General features: G+C 38.1%; 2 protein-coding genes and 1 non-coding gene across 3 annotated transcripts in view; 2 read left to right on the top strand and 1 right to left on the bottom strand.

Moving 5' to 3' along the window:
- Positions 1-7,453: 7,453 nt before the first annotated feature.
- LOC128054300 (F-actin-capping protein subunit alpha-2-like) lies at positions 7,454-8,318 on the bottom strand. Its single transcript, XM_052646904.1, is given in 1 exon segment — positions 7,454-8,318. A coding segment is annotated over 1 exon segment (861 nt). The 5' UTR covers positions 8,315-8,318.
- Positions 8,319-8,382: 64 nt separating this feature from the next.
- LOC128054934 (U6 spliceosomal RNA) lies at positions 8,383-8,489 on the top strand. The gene has a single exon (XR_008200075.1). It is a non-coding gene; the product is annotated as a U6 spliceosomal RNA (small nuclear RNA).
- Positions 8,490-14,311: 5,822 nt separating this feature from the next.
- The window catches only part of RNF212B (ring finger protein 212B), a 31,508-nt gene continuing 22,119 nt past the window's right edge, over positions 14,312-23,700 (top strand). The window contains 3 exon segments of the mRNA XM_052647252.1: positions 14,312-14,411; positions 16,792-16,844; positions 17,319-17,393. Coding sequence (XP_052503212.1) covers positions 14,312-14,411; positions 16,792-16,844; positions 17,319-17,393 — 228 coding nt within the window.

Here is a 23,700-nt window from a genome sequence, read left to right as displayed (position 1 = left end):
ACGTCATGGCAAATAGATGGGGAAGCAGTGGGAACAGTGGCTGATTTTCAGTGGCTGACTTTATTTTTTTGGGCTCCAAAATCACTGCAGATGGTGACTGCAGCCGTGAAATTAAAAGATGCTTACTCCTTGGAAGAAAAGCCATGACCAACCTAGACAGCATATTTAAAAGCAGAGACATTACTTTGCCAACAAAGGTCTGTCTAGTCGAAGCTATGGTTTTTCCATCCACGTTTGGATGTGAGAAGTGGACAACAAGGAAAGCTGAGTGCCGAAGAACTGATGCTTTTGAACTGTGGTGTTGGAGAAGACTCTTGAGAGTCCCTTGGACAGCAAGGGGATCAAACCAGTCAATCCTAAAGGAAATCAGTCCTGAATATTCATTGGAAGAAATTATGCTGAAGCTGAAATTCCAATACTTTGGCCACCTGATGCGAAGAGCTGGAAAACACCCTGATGCTGGGAAAGATTGAAGGCAAGAGGAGAAGGGGACAACAGAGGATGAGATGGTTGGATGGTATCACTGACTCGATGGACATGAGTTTGAGCAAGCTCTGGGAGTTGGTGATAGATAGGGAAGCCTGGCATGCTACAGTCCATGGGGTCACAAAGAGTCGACACAACTGAGCGACTGAACTGAAATTTGGAAATTGTGAGTCTTCCAATTTTATTCTTCTTTTTCAAGATGGTTTTGGCTATTCTGGATCCTTTGAAATTCCATATGAATTTTTGAATGCGTTTTTCAATTTCTGCAAGAAGCACCATTGGAATTTTCAAAGGGATTGCACTGGTCTGTGTATCACTTTGGGTAATATTAGCAACAATATTTAGTAGTTTTCCATACATAAGTCTTTCATCTCTTTGTTTAAATTTTTTGTTTTGTTTTGTTTTCTTCCCAGTTTTTTTAAATTAATTAATTTATTTTTTTACTTTATTTTACTTTACAATACTGTATTGGTTTTGCCATACATCAACATGAATCCACCATGGGTGTACATGAGTTCCCAGTCCTGAACCCCCCTCCCACCTCCCTCTCCTTGTTTAAATTTAAGTATTCTTTTCCTTTTGATGCTTCTGTAAATGGAATTGTTTTCTTATAGATAACTTATTTTTGACAAAGGCAGTTTAGTTGAGAAAAGATCTTTTCAACAAGCGATGCTGGAACTACTGCATATCCACATGTGGAAACCAAAACCAAAAAACACAAGGACTGTAATGCATACCTCAAATCATGTAGAAAAACTAACTCAAAATCAGTCATAGTCCTAAACATAAATACAAGTCTAGATTTCTAGAATTTCAGAAGAAAATGTAGGAAGAAATCCTTGTGACCTCCAGTTAGGCAAAGACTTCTTAGATATGACACCAAAAGCATGCTCCATTAAAGGACCAACTGATAAATGAGACTTCACCAAAAATAAAAATTTGCTCTTCAAGGGGAATTGCCTGGTGAACCAGTGGCTAGGACTTGGTGCTTTCACTGCCATGACTGCATGGCATGGCCAAAAAAAAAACCAGAAAAAAGAAACAAACAGTCCCTGTCCCGCCCCACCCTTACTCTTTAAGATTGCTATTAAAAGATTGAAGACACAAGCCACAGATTGGACATGTATTATTTGATAGAGAAATTTCTTCAGAATATATGAAAAACTCTCAAAGTTCAAAATATGAAAAAAAAAACAACAAACAACCCAACCTAGTTAAGAATGGTTAAACAAAGATTTTAACAGACACGTCACACACATTTGGGCTTCCTGGTAGCTCAGTAAAGAATCTGCCTGCAATGTGGGTGACCTGGATTCAATTCCTGGGTTGGGAAGATCCCCTGGAGAGAGGAATGGCAACCCACTCCAGTATTCTTGCCTGGAAAAATCCGAAGAATACAGGAGCCTGGCAGGCTACAGTTTATGCGGTTGCAAAGAGTTGGACACAACTGAGCGACTAACACTCACGCACATTCATTTATATATAAGCACACAAATATATGTTCATCATCATTAGTCATCAGGGAAAAAGCAATTAAAGCACAATGAAATACTAGTACACAGCTATTAGAATTAATAGTAAAAAGACTGAACATTCTGTGCTGGCAGTAACGTGAAGAACCTAAAACTCTCATACTTTGCTTGTGGGAATGGAAAATGGTACAATCACTTTGAAAAAGTTTGGCGTCTTCTTTAAAAGTCAAACATGTATCCAACATAGCTACTATATGATCTAGCCAGGGAAAAGAGGGCGTATGTCCAAACAAAGACTTGAATATGAACATTTATAGCAGCTTTACTATAGCCTCAAACTGGAAATAATTCAAATGTTCATGAACAGATGAATGCACAAATTATGGCATTTACATATTAAAGTGCTTCCCTGGTTGACTCATCCTTAAGATTCTTCAAAGAATCTGCCTGCAATGTAGGAGACACAGGTTCAATCGCTGAGTCAGGAAGATCCCCTGGAGAAAGAAATAGCACCCCACTCCAGTATTCTTGCTTGGAAAATCCCATGGACAGAGGAGCCTGATGGGCTACAGTCCATGGGGTTGCAAGAGTCGGACACGACTGAGCAGCTAAAACCACCACTGCCACGTATGATAAAATACTACTCAGCTACAAAAACGAAAGAATTATTGACACATGCAAGAACATGGATGGATCTCAAAATCCTTATGTTGAATGAAAGAAGCTCAACAAAAAGTATATATGATTTCTGTATGTAAAGTTCCTGAAAATACAAACTAATCCGTAGTGATAGAAAGTGCCTGTGTTACCTGGAGAGAGAAATGTGGAGCAGGATTGGGAGAGATGGTTAACAAAGAAGCATGAAGAAACTTTGGGGCATGATGGATATCTTCACTATCTTTAATGCAGTGATGCCTTCAAGGCTTTATAATATGTCAAAACTTATCAAATTATACATTTTAAGTATATACAGTGGGTCAGGAAGATCCGCTGGAGAAGGGATAGACTACCACTCCAGTATTCTTGGGCTTCCCTTGTGGTAAAGAATCCGCATGCAGAGAGTATTGAGTAGAAGGGCCAAGCTCTGTGTCTTGTATTCCCAGATGAGTGATGTAGAAGCTGGTGGTGCCACCATCTTTCCTGATCTGGGGCTGCAATTTGGCCTAAGAAGGGCACAGCTATATTCTGGTACAACCTCCTGAGGAATGGGGAAGGTGACTACTGAACAAGACATGCTGCCTGCCCCATGCTTGTAGGCTGCAAGTGGGTCTCCAGTAAGTGGTTCCATGAAGGAGGACAGGAATTCTTGAGGCCGTGTGGATCGACAGAAGTTGACTGACATCATTTTCTGCCCTTCGCTTTCCTGGCCCCACGGTCCGTGTTGTCTTCAAGTTCAGTGTGACAGACTCCTGTCTATGTTCCAGTCCCATCAGGCGGGTCTCTGGAGGCGTGAATGTTTTGTGTGGAGTAGAGAGCGGACTAGGGAAGGTCCTGGATAACCTGGGTCCCAGCCTCTCTGGCCAGCCCATGCTATCTCTGGACGCTCGGATAGGGTTGGAGCAGAGTCTGGAGGTCTGCACCTAGCAAGGTACTTTTGTACCTCAGATGCTTTAAGTGTGAGATGTTTCAGTGAACCAAAGTTCTGACACCTTGTTTACATGCGTGTTTTTATGGAATTTCTGTTAATGTAGCTTTAACCAAAAATAAAATGTCCCTGCCAGAAGCCTTAAAAAAAAAAAAAAAAAGAATCCGCCTGCAATGCGGGAGACCTGGGTTCAATCTCTGGGTTGGGAAGATCCCCTGGAGAAGGGAAAGGCTACCCAGTCCAGTATTCTGGCCTGGAGAATTCTGTGACTCTATAAATGGCAACCCACTCCAGTGTTCTTGCCTGGAGAATCCCAGGGACAGGGGAGCCTGATGGGCTACTGTCTATGGGGTCGCACAGAGTCGGACACAACTGAAGTGACTTAGCAGCAGCAGCAGCAGCATAGTCCATGTGGTTGCAAAGAGTCGGACACGACTGAGCAACTTTCACTTCACTTCACATGTCAATTCTACATCAATAAACTTTTTTAAAAAGCTACCAATCTGATGTATAGTTAGGGTCATTTGTTTTAGTCCTCAAATTTTAGGAGTTGCTTTTTAATTTTATTTTTGAATATGTAAAATAATTGCATTTCTATAGACAAAATTATATAACCAGTTAAATTCAGGGAAACATTCCTTTCATATTTTCACTTCTACAGTGTTCCCTTCCTATCTCCATAGGTAACTTTTTCTCTCTGTAATTTCTGTTTTATCATCTAGAGTTGCTTTTTGATATGCGTTTATACTCCCCCATCTTTTGGCCATGTTTTGGCCACAACATGTGAGATCCTAGTTCCCCCACCAGGGACTGAACTGGTGCTCTCTGCAGTAGAAGCTCTGGACTGCTAGGTCAGTCCTCTTTCCAAAACAAAGAATTGCACATTATGTAACCTATACCTTCTATTTTCATTTAACAATAAATTATGGAAATTGCTGAGTATTCTTCTTTGAAAAAATTCTGTTATTTATTTATGGCTGCCTTGGGTCTTTGCTGCTTTGCTTGGGCTTTCTCTAGTTGCTGCGAATGGAGACTACTCTGTAGTTGTTGTGCATGGGCTTCTCATTGCAGTGGCTTCTGTTGTGTCAGAGCACAGGCTCTAGGTGCACAGGATTCAGTAGCTGCAGCGCATGGGCTAGGTAGTTGTGCTTTGCAGGCTCTGGAACACAGGCTCAGTAGCAGTTGTGGTGCATGGGCTCAGTTGCTCCATAGCATGTGGAATCTTCCCAGACCAGGCATCGAACCCATGTCCCCTGCACTGGCAGGTGGATTCTTATCCACTGTGCCACCCGGGATGTCTCTCCTTTCTTTCTTTTTTTAAAGAAATATTTATTTACTTATTTGGCTGTGCTGGGTCTTAGTTGCGGCATGTGGGATTTAGTTCCCTGACCAAGGATTGAACCCAGGCCCCCTGCATTGGGAGCCCAGAGTCTTAACTACTGGATCACCAGCAAAGTTCCTCTCATTTCTTTTTATATGTGCATAATACTCAACTGTGATTTGTCACTGATAAACGTTTGCTATTATAAATACTAATACAAGAAAATAACCTTGTTCATAAGTGATCTTATATTTTTGCCAGTGCATCTTTGAAATCCTAGAAATGGAATTGCTGGGTTAAAGATAAATATGTTTGTAACTTTCCTAGATAATGTGACGTTCACTACAGAGTGGTTGTTGTATTTGGTATCCTTATCAGCAATATATGAGTGTCTGTTGCCCCCTAACCTTGCCAAATGAATATGTTATGAAATACTTGGGTCTGCCAGTCTGATAGATGAAAAGTGGTAGTTTGCTGATCCCACTAAAAGTGAGGTTGAATATCTTTTAATATGTTCAAGGGCCATTAATTTTTTTTCTATGAACTGTTTATGCGTTTTGCTCAACTTTCTATTGTCGTTGGTTTTCTCTTTTTAGAAGTTCTTTGTATAGTAAAGTTATTAACCCTTTGTGATTTAAGTTGTCACAATTTGTCACTTAGGTTTTCACTTCATCTATAGTGGGCTTTCTCTGTGTATATGTGTGAGAGAGAAAACTTTGGACTCTTTCTGCAAAGTGTGTTCTTTTATTTTTATGTTGCCAAGTTTATCTTTTCTTTTATTGCTTCTAGACTTTTGGATCATAGCAAGAGTTCCTCCAATCCTCAGTTGTAAGAGTAGTCGCCATGTTTTCTTTCAGTACTTGTATGTTTCAGTTTACATTTATTTATTTATTTATTTTTTACTTCAGACTGCGCTCTATTTTGATAAATATTACCTTTTACATGCACATCACCTCTGAAACAATTATATATATTTTTTTAACGTAGCATTCTAGGCCATAAAATAGAGTCAAAATAATTAACCTTCAGTGCATGACAAACTCATGATAGACCAGTTGACATAATTAAGCTAATCAATTAAAGATTTACCTAATGCTTAGTTCAGAATCATTATTAGACTTTTGAAAATGTGTTTTTAAAAAGGGAATAGATAATTAACACTATTAATTCACTTTCTTCTGGAGCCTCAATATGAGAAAACTTGTATTTTAAAGCTAGAAAAAACGATCTAACCAAAAGTGTCATAATTTTATGTATGTTTATATTCTCAATGCTTTCAAAGCCCAATTGTGATTTTTTTAAAAGAAATTAAACAACATGCTTTCGTTGAGAGAATTTTTAAAATCTTTACAATTCAAGCTAGTGAAATATTTTATTGTATATAATAAAAGTGTTTTTAAAAAAACATTTCCAGGCCCAGACATCCGCAGGAGTATGTGAGGAAAGGATTCCACTGGAGTATAATAAGCAATAACTGAATTCAATGAAACCACAAATCCACCCTCCCTACAGTAAATACTAACATTTACCACAGGCTTGAAATTCCTGTAGCATCAGTAAATGTATTTTTTAAAATATTACAAACATGCTTACAATGCACAGGAGGATGGGAAAATTCAGACTTCACTGTATACCATATGTTCCCAGCTTCTCTAATTCACAACCAGTAAAGAATCACAAACATCCAAAGAAAGTATTTTAAAATAGTATATGATTCACTAGTAAGTGATTTTCATACTCAAATAAATAGGACGTTTCATTTTAACGTCACATTGAATTTCAGTACTTTTCACTCCAAGAAAAAAATAAACTGAGACGCGGTCATGAGTTTAGGATTATATATATTACAATTTGCCTTATAATACATTTGTGGCTTTATGATAAAAATAACTCAGGGACATATGGAATCCAAGCTAATTTGCATAACTGTCACAAGAAAAAAAAAGCCTTTAAATGCATTTCTGAAATAAGAATTTTCATTTAATTCAGAATCTCAAAACAGCATTAGACCTTGGCCTTGTTTAAAAAAAGTTCAGTTAAACACTAAGCTAGCTAAATAACCTTCTTGAAAGGTTTAAACATAATCGATATAGAAAATGCTTTCCCTCTAATTTCAATCTTACATAAATGAAAGAGGTGAGGGGGGGAAGGTAGACAATTTCTTTAGCAGCGTATATGGCTAAATCCATCAACCACCTTAAACTAGAATGTCCATTATTGACCCCAACAGTTACCCACTTCATAGACCAAAAGACAACTTTAGGGTTACGGTAAGTAAAACATTTTTGAAACAGTTCAAAAACTTTTGACATTAAACTAGAGGAATCATGTCTTCATGGTAAGACAGAAAGACACAACAGAAAGTAAAAGACATTTAAACTAAACTGATGTTCAATCTTCTCTGAATAAAAGAAATTTAAAAAATGGTTGAACAGCTAAGCTTTGTGCTCTAACCAAACTAATTAATTACAGTGATTTTAAATGGCAACAGCCCTCTGACTGGGTAGCTTGACAGTTTTGAATACTTTTGCAATGATTTTTTTTTTAAACGCAAAGACACTGAAATGATCCGGTCATGCGATGTTCATCTTATGCATTCTGCGTCTCTTTTCCAATCTTGTAACTAAGGATCTTGTTCCAGTCCATCTTAGCGCGTGTAACTGGCAACTGCCGACGTAAGGCTTTGAAAGTAATGTCTGACATCGTCTGGTAATTCTCACTGATGGCAGTCTAGTATTCATTTTCTGCAGCCTCTACAATCTTTATAAATTCTTTTGCTGTTTGCACCTCATTAGACACTGTTAGGGAATCTTGTATATCTTTATGACTCACTAGTTGAACATTACCATCTTCATAATAATGAACCTGAATTTTCAAGATGCCAACCACCTGAGTGGTTGAAGGAGTAATTGTAAACTTCCACTCTGACCTCCAACGACCATTCCAAAAGTTTTTTGCTTGAAACTGATGGCTTTCTATGCATGCAATAATGGTTTGCTGTCCATCTATTTTTTTATCATATACAGTGCAGACTCCATTCGGATAATGTTCTTTTACATAAGCTCGTAGAGCAGTTTCTACTGAAGTTCTCCGTGATTCAATTGCATTTTCTGCTTCATATGGTCTTGGATCAGTTGCTTCCTTTCTTAAGTGATCAAATTTGAAAGAGATTCTGTTTTTTGGATCCAAAAACTTTCCATTTCCCAAGTCACCATGTTCTGTTATCAGTACCTGATCTTCATAACCTTCAATTTTTACTGGGGTAAACTGGTCCAAGTTATATTGTGCAAATACATGGGCTGCTCCTTCCCTGAGAAGATTATCATTATTAAATAGTAACCGAACATCATTAAACACTTCATTAAATTCTCCAGGAGGAGCATGAATGATGAACTTGGCTGCTATGAGCACCTTCTCTTCATCAGACAACTGCTCCTCCAGATCCGCCATTTTTCTTCTGGCGACAAACCGCCTCAGTTTACATTTAGATTTCTGATCCATTTGAAATTTATCTTGGTGTGCTCGCTTCGGCAGCACATATACTAAAATTGGAACGATATGGAGAAGATTAGCATGGTCCCTGCGCAAGGATGACACGCAAATTCGTGAAGTGTTCCATATTAAAAAAAAAAAAAGAAATTTATCTTGGTGAACAATGTGAGATACAGACCCAGTTTGATATTTTTCCAAATGGCTATCCAATTGTCTCAAGTCTTTTAAAAAAAACTCGATCCTGGGAATTTTCTGGGGGTCCAGAGGTTAGGACTCAGCCTGCACTACTGCCAGGGGCATGGGTTCCATCCCTGGTCAGGGAATTAAGATCCCACATCCCACTGGTGGTGCAACAGGGCCTAAATAAAAACAAAAACACAAAACCCCTCAATCCCACCCGATTCCCGTTGAATTCCTCACTTTTATCACAAAATGATAATTTCAGATGTACATGGTTTTATTTCTGGACTTTCTATTCTTTTTTTGTTGGTCTGTATGTTATCCATGTACCAAGAGCACAATTTTTTAATTATAGAGACTTTATAGTATGTTTTAATATTAGATGTGGCTAGCTTCCCCCAGACATGACACTAAAAGATTTTCAGGGTGTTCCTGGATGCTCTTGTCTGTTTGGCTATTCTCTATATGAAATTTATAATCAATTTGTTTAATTCTAGAAAGGCGACATTTTTGGACCATGTTGTTAAATTTATAATTAGCTTAGGGAGAACTGACATCACTATGATGTTGACTCTTCCTATCCACCATGACTTTTTTTTTTTTTCCACCATGACTTTTATGTTTTTCAATAAATGGTTTAAAGATTTCTTCATATATATGGTTACGCTATTCCTAGGTATTAATCTTTTTTGTTTCTATTTTAAATAGTTATCTGTTACATCTCTACCTAGCTATTATTTGAATATGGAAAGGTTATTGTATTTCATTTTGTTAATTTTATAACTTGTTACTTTACTAAATTTTCTTATTATTTACAGTAGTTTCTCCACTGATTCTTTTGAATTTTTCAACATACAATGATATAATCTGCTAAAAGAGGTACTTTTATCCTTTTAAATTAGTGTTCTGATACCATGTAAAATGCTAGTGGTAGCTCATTCCTGACTAGCAATAATGCCTGTAATGTTTCCTCATTTAAAAAACATACTGGATTTTGCATACACATGCACATACACACATCTTTTAATCCCGTTAAGGAAATATCCATTGACTCTTACTTCACTGAAATTTTAAATCAGAAATGGATATGAATTATGACAAACGCTTTGTTGGCAACTGTGGAGATAAGCATATGACATTCCTTCTTAGAAATATTACTATAATGTTACACTAATAGATTTCTTAATATTGAATTATCCTTTTTTTTTGGTAATGAACATCACTTGGTTGTACTTTTTAAAATGTACTCTATTTTCTATCTTATTTAAGATTTTTGAATCAATATTCACAGGTGAGATTGTTATATGGTTTTCTTGTGTATATGTGTGCAATCTTTATCATTTGTTTACTAAGTTCATTTCATAAGATGTTTTTAAAAGTTTTATCCTTTTTCTATGACCCAGAATGTGTAAGCAGAATTAAGATTATATTTAGGAAAACTATGCAATGGTTTGAGTTATGGGCTGAACTAACCACTTTTTAGTGGAACATCTTTTTAACCTGAAACAACAACTAACAAACTATACTTACTCAGATTTGGGCATTTGGTAGAACTTTTCTCAAAAATATACAAATTGAGTTTGTCACTTCAAGGAAAACAGGTGACTTAGTATAATGCTTATTGCCAATGATAAAACTCAAACTTTCAGATGAAAATAAAAATTTTGAGAAACTTGTATCTGTAACTGTGTGCCTGACTAGTTCCCAATACTCAAAGATTTTTCTGGTGAGATTGGTAGTGATAGTAACAAAGGTGACTTAAAAATATTATAAAATGAGTGTGTCAATATTTAATATTGTTTCATGAAATGTGTCAATGTGTATCACTCAGTGAACTAGTATTTTCCAAATGACCAATTTGGTCTAAATGTAAAACGTGACAAGTTCACTGATACAGTGCTGCTCCCTTTTGACAAACTTCCACTTCTTAAATTTTGGTGTAGTGTCAAAGAAAAATATTAACAAAATCTAAATAGGTGAATAGCGGACTCATTGGAAAAGATCCTGATGCTGGGAAAGATTGAAGGCAAAAGGGGAAAAGGGCGGCAGCGAATGAGATGGCTGGATAGCATCACTGACTCAATGGCTATGAACTTGGGCAAATTCAGGGAGATAGCGGAGGACAGGGAGACTTGGCTTGCTGAGACCCACGGGCTCGCAGAGTTGGACAGCACTTACAGACTGAACAATAGGCTCTAGGGAAATACCACTCTCTTTTCCAGCGACATACTTGAGTGAGTCCAGATCTTTACACGCTGCAACCAAAACAGTATACTGAACAGAGTGATTACAGAAGTACATGTGTGGATCCAGCTGCTTTCTATTAGGTTAGATTGTGTGTGTGTGTATGCACACATGCATGCTCAGTTGTGTCTAAGGCTTTGCAACCCCGTGGGCTATAGCCCACCAGGCTCCTCTCTCCATGGACTTTTCCGGACAAGAAATACTGGAGTGGGTTGCCATTTCCTTCTCCAGGGGGTCTTTCTGACCATGGGATTGAACCCACATCTCCTGCATCTTCTGCGGATTCTTTACCACTGAGCTAGCTACCTGGGAAGGCCAGGTTAGATAGTGTTGTTGTTCAGTCGCTGGATCCTGACTGATTCTTTGCCATCCCATGGACTGCAGCACACTAGGCCTCCCTGGTGTCATTAGATGCCTGGTCAGATAGTAAGAGATTATAAAATGGTAAAATAAAAGTGATGCCACTCTTCTCACTAAATTGTATTTATTTTGGAACATATAGTTATATTTCACAGGTTATGTTACCACTTAATGGGTTTATTATTGTTGTTTTCAAATAAATTAATAAATATTTTTAATTTTCAGTTTTAATTGCTAATATGGTGAATATTGATAGATACAATCCACAGACACCAAAACTTGGTAGGGAGGGAGCCTTCAGTATATATATGTATTTTTGCCACAGCATGTGGGATAGAGGATCTTACTTCCTCAACCAGGGATCAAACCTGTATCCCAGCAGTGGAAGCGCAGAGTCCTCACCACTGGACCACTGGGGAATTCTTTTCAATACTTCTTAAAAGTTAAAAGAGTTCTGAGACCAAGAAGTTTGCAACTCAGTACTTGTTGACTTCCTCAAGAAAATTTCATGTTCACATTTTTTGGGGGGCCAGCTACTTTTATAACTGAACAGAGCCATAAAATTATTGGATCATATTTTCTTTTTGAAAACCTTGAAATGCATCTTGTTTCTAGCATAAAATAATTCTGTAAAGAAGTCTGATGCCAATCTACTTTTCTTTTCCTTATAAATGGCTAGTATTTGTTGTCTGGATGCTCAAAGGGGTTTTCCTTATCTTTTTTCCCCTTATCTTTAAAGACTAATAATTTAATAGCTTTACTAGAAAATGTTTTGGTTTTGACTGTTCTGGGTCAGTTTTCTCCTTTGCAATAAATATGTAGACTTAGTTCTTATTCAGGAAAATTTTCTCAAAATTTTGTTTTAAATATTTGTTCTGATACATTGCTCTGGTTTTTCTTGCGGGGATAAATGTGTGTGTAAAATCTCTTTGCTTGTTCTCTATATCTCTTTCTCTTGAAAGTTTTTCTTTTTCTTTTTAGGAAAACCGTTCTCCTTTCAGCGTTATTTATTTCTGAAAAAAAATTTTTTTTAATTTCCTTGATACTGGTTAGTTTTTATTTTAATATACAACAGTACTCTATACAAATCACTTTTTAGCTTTTCTATTTCTGGTTTACACTGTTCTTTAAAAGCATTTATTATTTTCTTTATTCCACTTAAAAATAAAGTGAAAAAAGAGAGGAGAAAAAAAATTACGTTAAAGTTTTCATCAGCTTTGTGACCACATTTTTCTAGTGTGTTACGTCTACTTGAATATTATTAGGTTTGTTTTCACCTTTTTGTTTCCACAGTAGCACGTATGGGATTCGACCATATTTCTTATCTTTTCCGAATTTTAAATAAGGTAGATTTTCCCGGAATCTACTTTCGTCTCTCGGGCCCCGCCCACGCCCGGGCCCCGCCCACGCCTCTCACACACCGTCGAGGGACACGCCCAGCTGCTTGTCTCTCTCTGGTGCCAGACTCGCGCTATTTTTTCCCGCCATTTCCAGCTCGTCTTGAGAGCAGGTTGGTTTCGGTGAGATCCGAGGCCTTCCGGGATCACTGCGGTCAAACAGGTAGGGAATATAGTTTAAAAAGAGCTACTGGTAAATTTGAGCCTTTGCCAAATCTCCATCGCCCTTAGAAATAGGGTGAGTCTTACCCTCACAAACCCTGTTAACGGCTCTTCTTTGAAAGAGTTCATTTGGTCAACCCATTTGATTAAAATTCTTCTTGCTCCGCCTAACTGGGAGCGTTATAACTGGGACCTTTCCAGTAGTTCTTTAGACTCACTTCTGGGAGAAGTTAGTGTATCTGTGAGCAACAAATAGAAATCTGAAGCTCGTGCCTCTGTGTAATGTCTTTGCGTTGAAACGTTTGCATGCTCAGTCGCTTCAGTCGTGTCTGACTGTGACCGGATGGACTGTAGCTCGCCAGGCTCCTCTGTCCAAGGGATTCTCCAGGCAAGCATACTGGAGTGGTTTGTCGTGCCCTCCTCCAGAGGATCTCCCCCACCCAGGGATCGAACCGGTGTCTCTTTACAGATCCTGCATTGGCAGTCGGATTCTTTACCACTAGCGCCATCTGGGAAGCCCTATTGAAACATTTATTCAGTGTTTTTGTCTTGAATTTTGCCTTTGTGTGACAAAAATGTTAAAGTGTGGCGCAAACTAGCCAACATCCTTTGAGCAAATGTCTCCGTAAACGACTGTAAAACGTTTTTAAAGAAAAAACTTAAGTGGGGAAAAAAATTTACCTTCTCTTTTGGTTTTTCCCCCAATTTAATTTTAAATTAAAATCAAACCTATTTCATTCTTGTAGTATATTCATGAAATTAAACATAAATTCATTAAATATATGAACTAATGACAGCTCAGTATGTATCAGTTCTGTATTTTTATTTATTTTTTTTAATTTTTATTTTACTTTACAATACTGTATTGGTTTTGCCATACATTGACATGAATCCACCACGGGAGTTCTGTATTTTTAATGTCAGTTTCTTCATTTCAAATCTTGCTGTTCAGTGAATATCAAATGCATCTTTTAAAAAAGGATGGGATTGGACAAAATGTTAAATGATTTTTAAGATCACTTTTAGATCTATGATTCTGAGGTTCTGTGGAGTAGAAGAAAAGGTAAACAAGCTGAGACATCATTCAAAAACCATGTTTCTCTTAGATAAAATGTGTCCCAAGTGGTTGATATATGATCTTCTGTATTTTGTCCACTACCTCCTCCTTGCTCCATCTTGCTGTATCACCGTAAACTATTAGGAAATAAGAAGATGGTCCTTTTTTTTTTAAAGATTGTTTTTTCTAATTACAAATTAATACCTGAATTAATACAGAAAACTTAGAAAACAAAACAGTGTAAAGACAGCATATACACACAAATATCCATAATCTCACCATTCAAAAAAAAATCATCACTGTCCTGTTACTTTTCTGAATATGTATACTTTTTAGAAAATGGCATTGCATACTCTGCAGTCTGCTTTTTTACACTTTAGAGATATATGTACTTTCTTACAACCAATTGAAATACTCCACAAAAATATGCCCGTACTCCAGTAAGTTAGCAGAAGCTAAGCAAGCATTATTAAGTAGATTTTGGAACAGCTATAATTATGTTATAGTAAATATAAATATGTTATGCCCAGAGTTGTTCTCTCTCTTTGCTGCAGAATGGATTGGTTTCACTGCAACCGATGTTTCCAAAAAGATGGGGCCCATTTCTTTGTCACCAACTGTGGCCATATTTTCTGTAAAAGATGTGTGATTCTGGGTGAGTAACTTAACTGTTTTCAGATTCAGGCAAAAATGTTTTAAACTTAGAAATAATGATTAGCCATTTCTCTGTGTAACTTGGAATAAATATCACTTAGGAGGTCAAATGTGCTGTGAGTATAATAGGAAACTGTTGATTATGAAAATTGGAGGAATCCATTAACAAAGAATGATTTAACAAATGGAATATCTATTATTTGAACATCAAAAGGTTGCTTGTTCGTGTTCTGAAGCCTGTAGCAGGGAAAGCCACAAAATTATCAGACTGACTAGAGAAAAGAGAGAAGAATAAAAATGATGACTAGAAACTGGGAAAGTGGTTGATAACAAGAGCCATTTCTAATGGAAAGTGGTATAGTTTGTCAAGTTAATTTGTTTAGAAATATTGACGACGATGATAGTGGTGGGTAATACCTTTGTGGTTTTCACGTGTCCTGATTTTGTTGGAAGGAAAGTTATGACCAACCTAGATAACATATTCAAAAGCAGAGACATTACTTTTCCGACAAAAGTCCATCTAGTCAAGGCTATGGTTCTTCCAGCGGTCATGCATGGATGTGAGAGTTGGACTGTGAAGAAAGCTGAGCACCGAAGAATTGATGCTTTTGAACTGTGGTGTTGGAGAAGACTCTTGAGAGTCCCTTGGACTGCAAGGAGATCCAACCAGTCCATTCTGAAGGAGATCAGTCCTGGGTGTTCTTTGGAAGGAATGATGCTAAAGCTGAAACTCCAGTACTTTGGCCACCTCGTGCGAAGAGGTGACTCATTGGAAAAGACTCTGATGCTGGGAGGGATTGGGGGCAGGTGGAGAAGGGGACGACAGAGGATGAGATGGCTGGATGGCATCACTGACTTGATGGACGTGAGTTTGAGTGAACTCCGGGAGATGGTGATGGAGAGGGAGGCCTGGCATGCTGCAATTCATGGGGTCGCAAAGAGTTGGACACGACTGAGAGACTGAACTGAATTGAACTGATTCTATATATCCTTAACACAACCCCAGGAGGTAATTATTAGTAGACCCACTTTACAAATAGGGAGCTGATTCAAAGAGGTGATTTGACCAAGTTCTTGTAACTGTTAAATCTTAGAAGTGGGACTTTAAGATATGTCTTTTTTTTTTTTTTTTTTAGTGCTAAAATACTTACAAGGTATGTATTCTGTATGTATGTATTCTGGGTACGCAGGTCCAGAAGAGGGACTTAGGATGCTTTGATCAGGGAAAGTTTCATGGAAGAAGTGCCACTTTGATAAAGTTTTGAGTAATAAATTGGAATCTGCCAAGTGAATTAGGCAGGGAAGATCATTCTAGTTTAAAAGAACATCGTGTATAAAGGAATATAGCATCATAAAACTTAGTACAGGGAAGTACACATGGTTGGGATTGGTAGAACATAAAAGAATAAGATGAGAACTGTGAGAGATGAGGCTAGAGAGGTAGGCAGTGGCCAGATGATGGAAGGCTCTGTCTACTGGGCTAAAGAACCTGAACTTTATCCTGCAGGTGATGGAGAGCTGTGGAAGTTTCTTTGTTTTGTCTTTTTCTTAAATAGAAGGATGGTTTGGATGTGCTAGCTGATTCTGGCAATAGAGGAAGACCAGGAAAACTTTATCCCCAAGGAAAAAGAGTCAAGTTAGCTCACCTCTGGAGAAGCTTTTTTGAGGTGTGAATCTCATGACCCTTTTAAGTTCTCTGCTAATGTGACAAAGCTATTACTATGCTAACAGCAGCTTACTTTGGAGCAGTTTGTCTCAGTGAAGCACATAGTCATATGATGTTTTCTCCTGACATGGCATTTATCTTAATCAATAACCAGCACCACTACTAAAAATTCAGCGTCAAAGGAAAATTAGGAATTTTAATTCTCAAATCTTTCATGTTGAGTTAATTAGACAATAAGGGTAGGAGAGCTCCAAAATTATATCCAGGAATAGTAGCAAAGTGCAAACAGGGCAGGAATAATTGGAGAATTTCTTCAGGTACCCAATGTGTGCCTACTGTCAGCGAGATGGAATAAAAAAATAATAACTTAAAGTTGAGATCATTGGTACTCTTTCTAGACTCTAATAAATGTACATCCCTGAATGACTGCTGGGAGGCAACTGTCCCTCATTTGTAGAAGAAAATTGGGAATTTATTAAAAAGGAGATGGGTAGAGGTACAGAGTGAAAGCCTTACTTCTCATCAACATACAAGTTTGGAAACGCTGATTTCTGGCATGGTGCTGAAGTTGAGGTCCTTCTTTAGCACAATGACATTCTGAATTCAGTAAGAGCCTCTTTTCATTAGCTAGCCAACTTGACTGTTACCACATACTTTCGGAGAATCTTACTTCACACCCGTGAGAACCAAACATTTTTTTCCCTTTCCTCTCTAGAAAAATGTGCTGTTTGTGGAACTGCCTGCAAGTATCTGGCTCTTTCTGATAATGTAAGTTTTTCCTTCTCTGTCACAATCTTATTCTGTTTCCTGGTATATAGAAAGTATACAAAGAATACAGTGACTATGAACTGAAAGTTGGGGGGAATTCTGTGTCGGTTCAGTGGTTTGGACTCAGTTCTTTCACTGCAGACCTGGGTTCAATCCTTGGTCAGGAAACTTAAGATCACCAAGCCACACCATGCAGCCCCAAAAAAGAAACAAAATGCATAGATAACAATTGAGGGGGAAAAGGAGGTAAACAAGAGATAGAAGAATTATTTGTGGGTTTGTGGCTACTGCCACAGAAGCATGAGGTAAGGAGGATTAAGACATACAGTCAACATCTCCTGGTTCAGTAGTGATCACACTCTTACCTAGCACAGTGAAATTCTATTTGGTGCTTTAGAAAGGGTGGTACATCTTTAACCATATTTGCCAGTATTTTATTTCATTCCATTGTGATGTGTCTTATTCTCTTCATAGCTGAAACCTCAGGAGAAGATGTACTTCAAAAACCCTGTGGAGACAGCTTTGCAATATTTTAGTCACATCTCTCAGGTATGAGAAATAACAGTGAAGACAGCCTGATTTTCCAGGCAAGTTATAATTGCATCTTATTTCTTTTCTAAAGGTTCTCTTTAAACTGCATTTGTACATTTGTATACAATGGGCAGAAATTGGCTGCCCTATTTGCTTTCTTCCCTGATAGTACAAATCTCAACAATTAACTTTTTACTGACCCAGAATCTGTGATAGGTTGTAAAAACCACTATGTAGCTGAATCTTATAGTTCCTAGTTCTATTAAGTAATTTTTGAGGATAAAGATGCTTCTCAGTTCAGTTCAGTTCAGTTGCTCAGTCGTGTCCGACTCTTTGCGACCCCATGAATCACAGCACGCCAGGCCTCCCTGTCTATCACCATCTCCTGGGGTTCAGTCAGACTCATGTCCATCGAGTCCGTGATGCCATCCAGCCATCTCATCCTGGGTCGTCCCCTTCTCCACCTGCCCCCAATCCCTCCCAGCATCAGGGTCTTTTCCAATGACTCAACTCTTTGCGTGAGGTGGCCAAAGTACTGGAGCTTCAGCTTTAGCATCATTCCTTCCAAAGAAATCCCAGGGTTGATCTTCTTCAGAATGGACTGGTTGGATCTCCTTGCAGTCCAAGGGACTCTCAAGAGTCTTCTCCAACACCACAGTTCAAAAGCATCAATTCTTCGGCGCTCAGTCTTCTTCACAGTCCAACTCTCACATCCATACATGACCACAGGAAAAACCATAGCCTTGACTAGATGGACCTTAGTCGGCAAAGTAATGTCTCTGCTTTTGAATATACTATCTAGGTTGGTCATAACTTTCCTTCCAAGGAGTAAGTGTCTTTTAATTTCATAGCTGCAGTCACCATCTGCAGTGATTTTGGAGCCCCCCAAAATAAAGTCTGACACTGTTTCTACTGTTTCCCCATCTATTTCCCATGAAGTGATGGGACCAAATGCTATGATCTTCATTTTCTGAATGTTGAGCTTTAAGCCAACTTTTTCACTCTCCTCTTTCACTTTCATCAAGAGGCTTTTTAGTTCCTCTTCACTTTCTGCCATAAGGGTGGTGTCATCTGCATATCTGAGGTTATTGATATTTCTCCCGGCAATCTTGATTCCAGCTTGTGTTTCTTCCAGTCCAGCGTTTCTCATGATGTACTCTGCATAGAAGTTAAATAAGCAGGGTGACAATATACAGCCTTGACATACTCCTTTTCCTATTTGGAACCAGTCTGCTGTTCCATGTCCAGTTCTAACTGTTGCTTCCTGACCTGCATACAGATTTCTCAAGAGGCAGGTTAGGTGGTCTGGTATTCCCATCTCTTTCAGAATTGTCCACAGTTTATTGTGATCCACACAGTCAAAGGCTTTGGCATAGTTAATAAAGCAGAAATAGATGTTTTTCTGGAACTTTCTTGCTTTTTCGATGATCCAGCGGATGTTGGCAATTTGATCTCTGGTTCCTCTGCCTTTTCTAAAACCGGCTTGAACATGAGGGAGTTCACAGTTCACTTATTGCTGACGCCTGGCTTGGAGAATTTTGAGCATTACTTTACTAGCATGAGATGAGTGCAATTGTGTGGTAGTTTGAGCATTCTTTGGCATTGCCTTTCTTTGGAATTGGAATGAAAACTGACCTTTTCCAGTCCTGTGGCCACTGCTGAGTTTTCCAAATTTGCTGGCATATTGAGTGCAGCACTTTTACAGCATCATCTTTCAGGATTTGAAACAGTTCAACTGGAATTCCATCACCTCCACTAGCTTTGTTTGTAGTGATGTTTTCTAAGGCCCACTTGACTTCACATTCCAAGATGTCTGGCTCTGGATAAGTGATCACATCATCATGATTATCTGGGTGCTTCTAGGCATCTTCATTATCATTCTGTGCAGATTTAGTGAATCTTCTAAAATTTGCTTTGAATATATAGGTCTGACCCTGTAGTGGACTAAGCAGCCTGGCTTTCAAAGTTTTGCTTATAGACCTAAGTTCAAGAGGAGATTTCTTGTTCTCTATTCTTATTTTTCAATAACCTTTATTAGAAATGCTTATATATTTAATTCTTAATTTAGTATTTATAATTAGTTGTCTGAACTTTAGAAGAGATTTTTCTTTTCCTGATTCATGATATGTTGTCATGCTATTGACTCTGTCAGGAGCAATCGAGTTGTGGAAGGAGGTGAAGAGGAGACAGGACAGATTTGAGAGAGTTCCCAAATTGTAAAAATCTCGGTTTTTCACTTTCACTCTTTAGTTCTCCACCAAGATCATTTCATGGCCTCATGGGATTCTTATCTGGGCATGTTTCTTGAGATTTTATCGCTATTTTTCTTCTCTATTCTTCTCATTATTTTGAGTTATTCTTTCATTAAACATGAAGATGGTCCTCTGTCATGTTTGGCTGAAGAGAGTAGATTTCATTTTTCTTCGATGTCTCCCCTTTGATGTCATCAGTCCTGACTCTGGAGATGGAGGAAGGGAAATGAGGGCTTTCACGGCATCTTATTTTAGCTGCTTGGGTGAACCATCATATTTGAGATACTATTTAACATTATGAGGAGATAAAATCCAGCTGAGACTCAAGCAGAAATGTAAACAAGGTCACATGAACAAGAGAAAGAGCAGAGCTTTGGTTAATAGCTAAACGAAGGATTAGTTAATGATCAGTAGAGAAATTATATGTAGTCTGAATTCTAACCTACCTAATCATGGGACCAATTATACATGGTCAAGTAATCAAGATAAAATACATGGAAAAGGTCAGTTAATCATCACTTTAGTGAAGTGCCAGTTTGGTAAAGTCAGCAATGTCTGAAAATGTGTTTTCTTAATCTGTGAAGTTGAATAACTGATCCAAGTAATGTCTAGATTGTCTTTTGCTTGCATTTTCTTTCCTCAGTCACACTTTTACTGACTCAACTCAAATAGCAGCCTCAAGTATACTTATCCTGCTTTATTTTTCATTGGAAATCTTGTCTCTGACATTTTATATTTGTTATTGTCTGAATTCTGCTCTGCTTTCTCGTACCATAATGTGTTCAAGGTTCATCCATGTAAAAATATTAGAACTTCATTAGTATTTCATTCCTTTTCATGACCAAGTAATAATATAGATGGATACACATTTCATGTATTCATTCATCAGTTAAGGGACATTTAAGTTGTTTCCACCTTTTGATTATTATGAATAATGCCATGATGAACATATGTGTACAAGTTTTTGTGTGGACATATATATTCATATCTCTTGGATATATACATAGGAATTAAATTACTGGGTCAAATGGTAGTTCTGTGTTTAACTTTTGAATCTGCCAGACTGTTTTCCCAAGTGCTTGCCTATTTTACATTTTTACCAGTAGTGTGTAAGGATTTTGATCTCCATATTCTAATCTATTTGTTTTATCTGTCTTTTTAAATTATAATCATCTTAGTGGTATGAACTTGTACCTTGGTGTGGTTTTGATTTGCATTTAGAATTGATGCTTTTGAACTGTGGTGCTGGAGAAGACTCTTGAGAGTCCCTTGGACTGCAAAGAGATCCAACCAGTCCATTCTGAAGATCAGCTCTGGGATATCTTTGGAAGGAATGATGCTAAAGCTGAAACTCCAGTACTTTGGCCACCACATGTGACGAGTTGACTCATTGGAAAAGACTTTGATGCTGGGAGGGATTGGGGGCAGGAGGAGAAGGGGACAACAGAGGATGAGATGCGTGAATGGCATCACCGACACAATGCACATGAGTTTGGGTGAACTCCAGGAGTTGGTGATGGACAGGGAGGCCTGGCGTGCTGCCATTCATGGAGTCGCAAAGAGTCGGACACTACTGAGTGACTGAACTGATGATTAATGATGTTGAACATCTTCTTGTGTATTTATTGGCTATTTATTTGTCATCTTTAAAGTGATGTTTTTTTTTGTTTTTTGTTTTTTTTAATAATTTTATTTATTTAGTTAGTTTTGGCTGCACCGAGTCTTCATTGCTATGCAAAGACTTTCTCTAGTTGTGGCAAGCGGGCTACTCTCCAGCCACGGCGCACGGGCTTCCCGTTGCAGTGGCTTCTCTTGTTGCAGAGCATGGTCTCTCGAGCACGGGCTCAGCAGTTGTGGCACATGGGCTTAGTTGCTCCATGGCAGATGGGATCTTCCCAGACCAGGGATCGAACTTGTATCCCCTGCATTGACAGGCAGATTCTTAACCACTGGACCACCAGCGAAGTCCCTAAAGTGATGTTTATTCAGATACTTTGCCCTTGCCCATTTTTTTCAAAGAGTGTCTTTTTACTATTAGTTTATTAGTTGTAAGAGTTCTTTATATATTCTAGGTACAAGTCCTTATCCAGATATATGATTTGCAAACATTTTCTTCCATTTTGTTGGGTGCTTTTCCACTCTAAAATTAAGAAATAAAATAGGGTTTCCCTGGTGGCTCAGTGGTAAAGAATCCGCCTGCCAATGAAGGAGACTTGGGTTCGATCCCTGGTCCAGGAAGATCCCACATGCTGAGGAGCAACTAAGCCCGTGTGCCACAACCATTGAGCTTTTGTTCTAGAGCCTGGGAACCACAACTACTGAGCTGCAACTACTGAAGCCTGCTCTTTGCACCTACAGAGTAGCCACCACTGGCTGCAACTAGAGAAAAGCCCGCGCAGCAAGGAAGACCCAGCACAGTCAAAATTAAATACAAATTATTTAAAAAAAAAGAAAATAAATGTTCATTCAGTCAGTTCAGTTCAATTCAGTCGCTCATTCGTGTCCGACTCTTTGTGACCCCATGAATCGCAGCACGCCAGGCCTACCTGTCCATCACCAACTCCCGGAGTTCACTCAAACTCATGTTCATTAAGTAAATTCAAATAGGAAGAACAGATAAGATGGGGTATCAGTAAAATAGGAAATAAAGAGAGAGAAGATATTGAGAGAAGAAGAGGAAAAGATGTAAATTCACAAAGAAAGACAAATTCAGAGCAAAAGGCATACATGAAAATACAGAAAAAGACTTATTATTTTAGTGTTTGGATAGACAAATATTTCTTGAAAGGTCAGTAAATATTTAGGCTTTGCAGGCCATGCAGTCTCTGTTGCAGCTACTCAACTCTGCTGTTATAGCATAGAAGCAGCCATAGGCAGTCTGTAAACAAATGGGCAGGACCATATTCTAGCAAAAGGCAAAGGAGAAAAGGAAAGATAAACCCATTTGAATGCAGAGTTCCAAAGAATAGCAAGGAGAGGTAAGAAGGCCTTCCTCAGTGATCAATGCAAAGAAATAGAGAAAAACAATAGAATGGGAACGACTAGAGATCTCTTCAAGAAAACTAGAGATACCAAGGGAACATTTCATGCAAAGATGGGCACAATAAAGGACAGAAATGGTATGGACCCAACAGAAACAGATGTTAAAAGGAGGTGGCAACAATACACAAAAGAACTATACAAAAAAGATCTGATCAATAGTTGCCTGACTTTGAAGTCATATGTTTTGCTAACATACATAAATAACTACCATACAAGTTGTTTGAATAAAATCAAGTCAAGACCCGATCTCATCAATAGACCAGACCAGTTTTCCATCCCTCACTTGAATTTAAACATTGAACAACTGAGATAATCCATGATGCCTTTGAAGAAAGGTATTGTTTAATTGAAGATTATTTTACCTGAAAAGAAAGAGTTTATCTGTCACTAAATAAAACTTTGGAAACAGTATAGTTGAGTTCTTTGTCACTACTGAGCAAGTTGAAGAACTTAAGCCCCAATGTAAGAGATAATATTGCTTTGATTACAAACTGTTCAACCCAAAAGTTTCTGACTGCACTGCACAGCATGTGGAATCTTAGTTCATCAACCAGGGATGGAACTCATGCCCCTTTAAGTGGAAGCATGGAGTCTTAACCACTTGACCACCAGGGAAGTCCCCTGCTTTTGATAAGGAAGCATTTAGAAAAACAAAATTTTTTGCACAAATCTCTTTGAGCATCATAATTACTCTTGCAGTTACAAATCTGAACATGAAACTGCCTTTTCAAAACCCTTTGATGGTTTCCTATCACCTGTTTCCGACTCTTCAGAGTGACACCTAGTTCCCTTAAGATCTGGTTCCTCCAAATCTTCTCTCTCCAATGTCATCAACAGCTACCACTTCACATTTTATGTACCACGTAAGTTCTTATGTAGGTTATTTATTACCTAACCTATAGGGTAGGTTTAGTTCTTTGTAGTTCTTTTATACACCATGTTGTGTATAACAGTTTTGTATCTCTGCCTGGAACGCTTGACTTCCACACTAAAATCACCTCTTAATTATTGTTTCTATGCTTTATACATAA

The sequence above is a fragment of the Budorcas taxicolor genome, chromosome 10 (assembly GCF_023091745.1).
Source record: "Budorcas taxicolor isolate Tak-1 chromosome 10, Takin1.1, whole genome shotgun sequence".
Classification (NCBI taxonomy): Eukaryota; Metazoa; Chordata; class Mammalia; order Artiodactyla; family Bovidae; genus Budorcas; species Budorcas taxicolor.
Note: the sequence above shows the minus strand (reverse complement) of the source record. Positions and strands in the feature narration are given on the sequence as shown.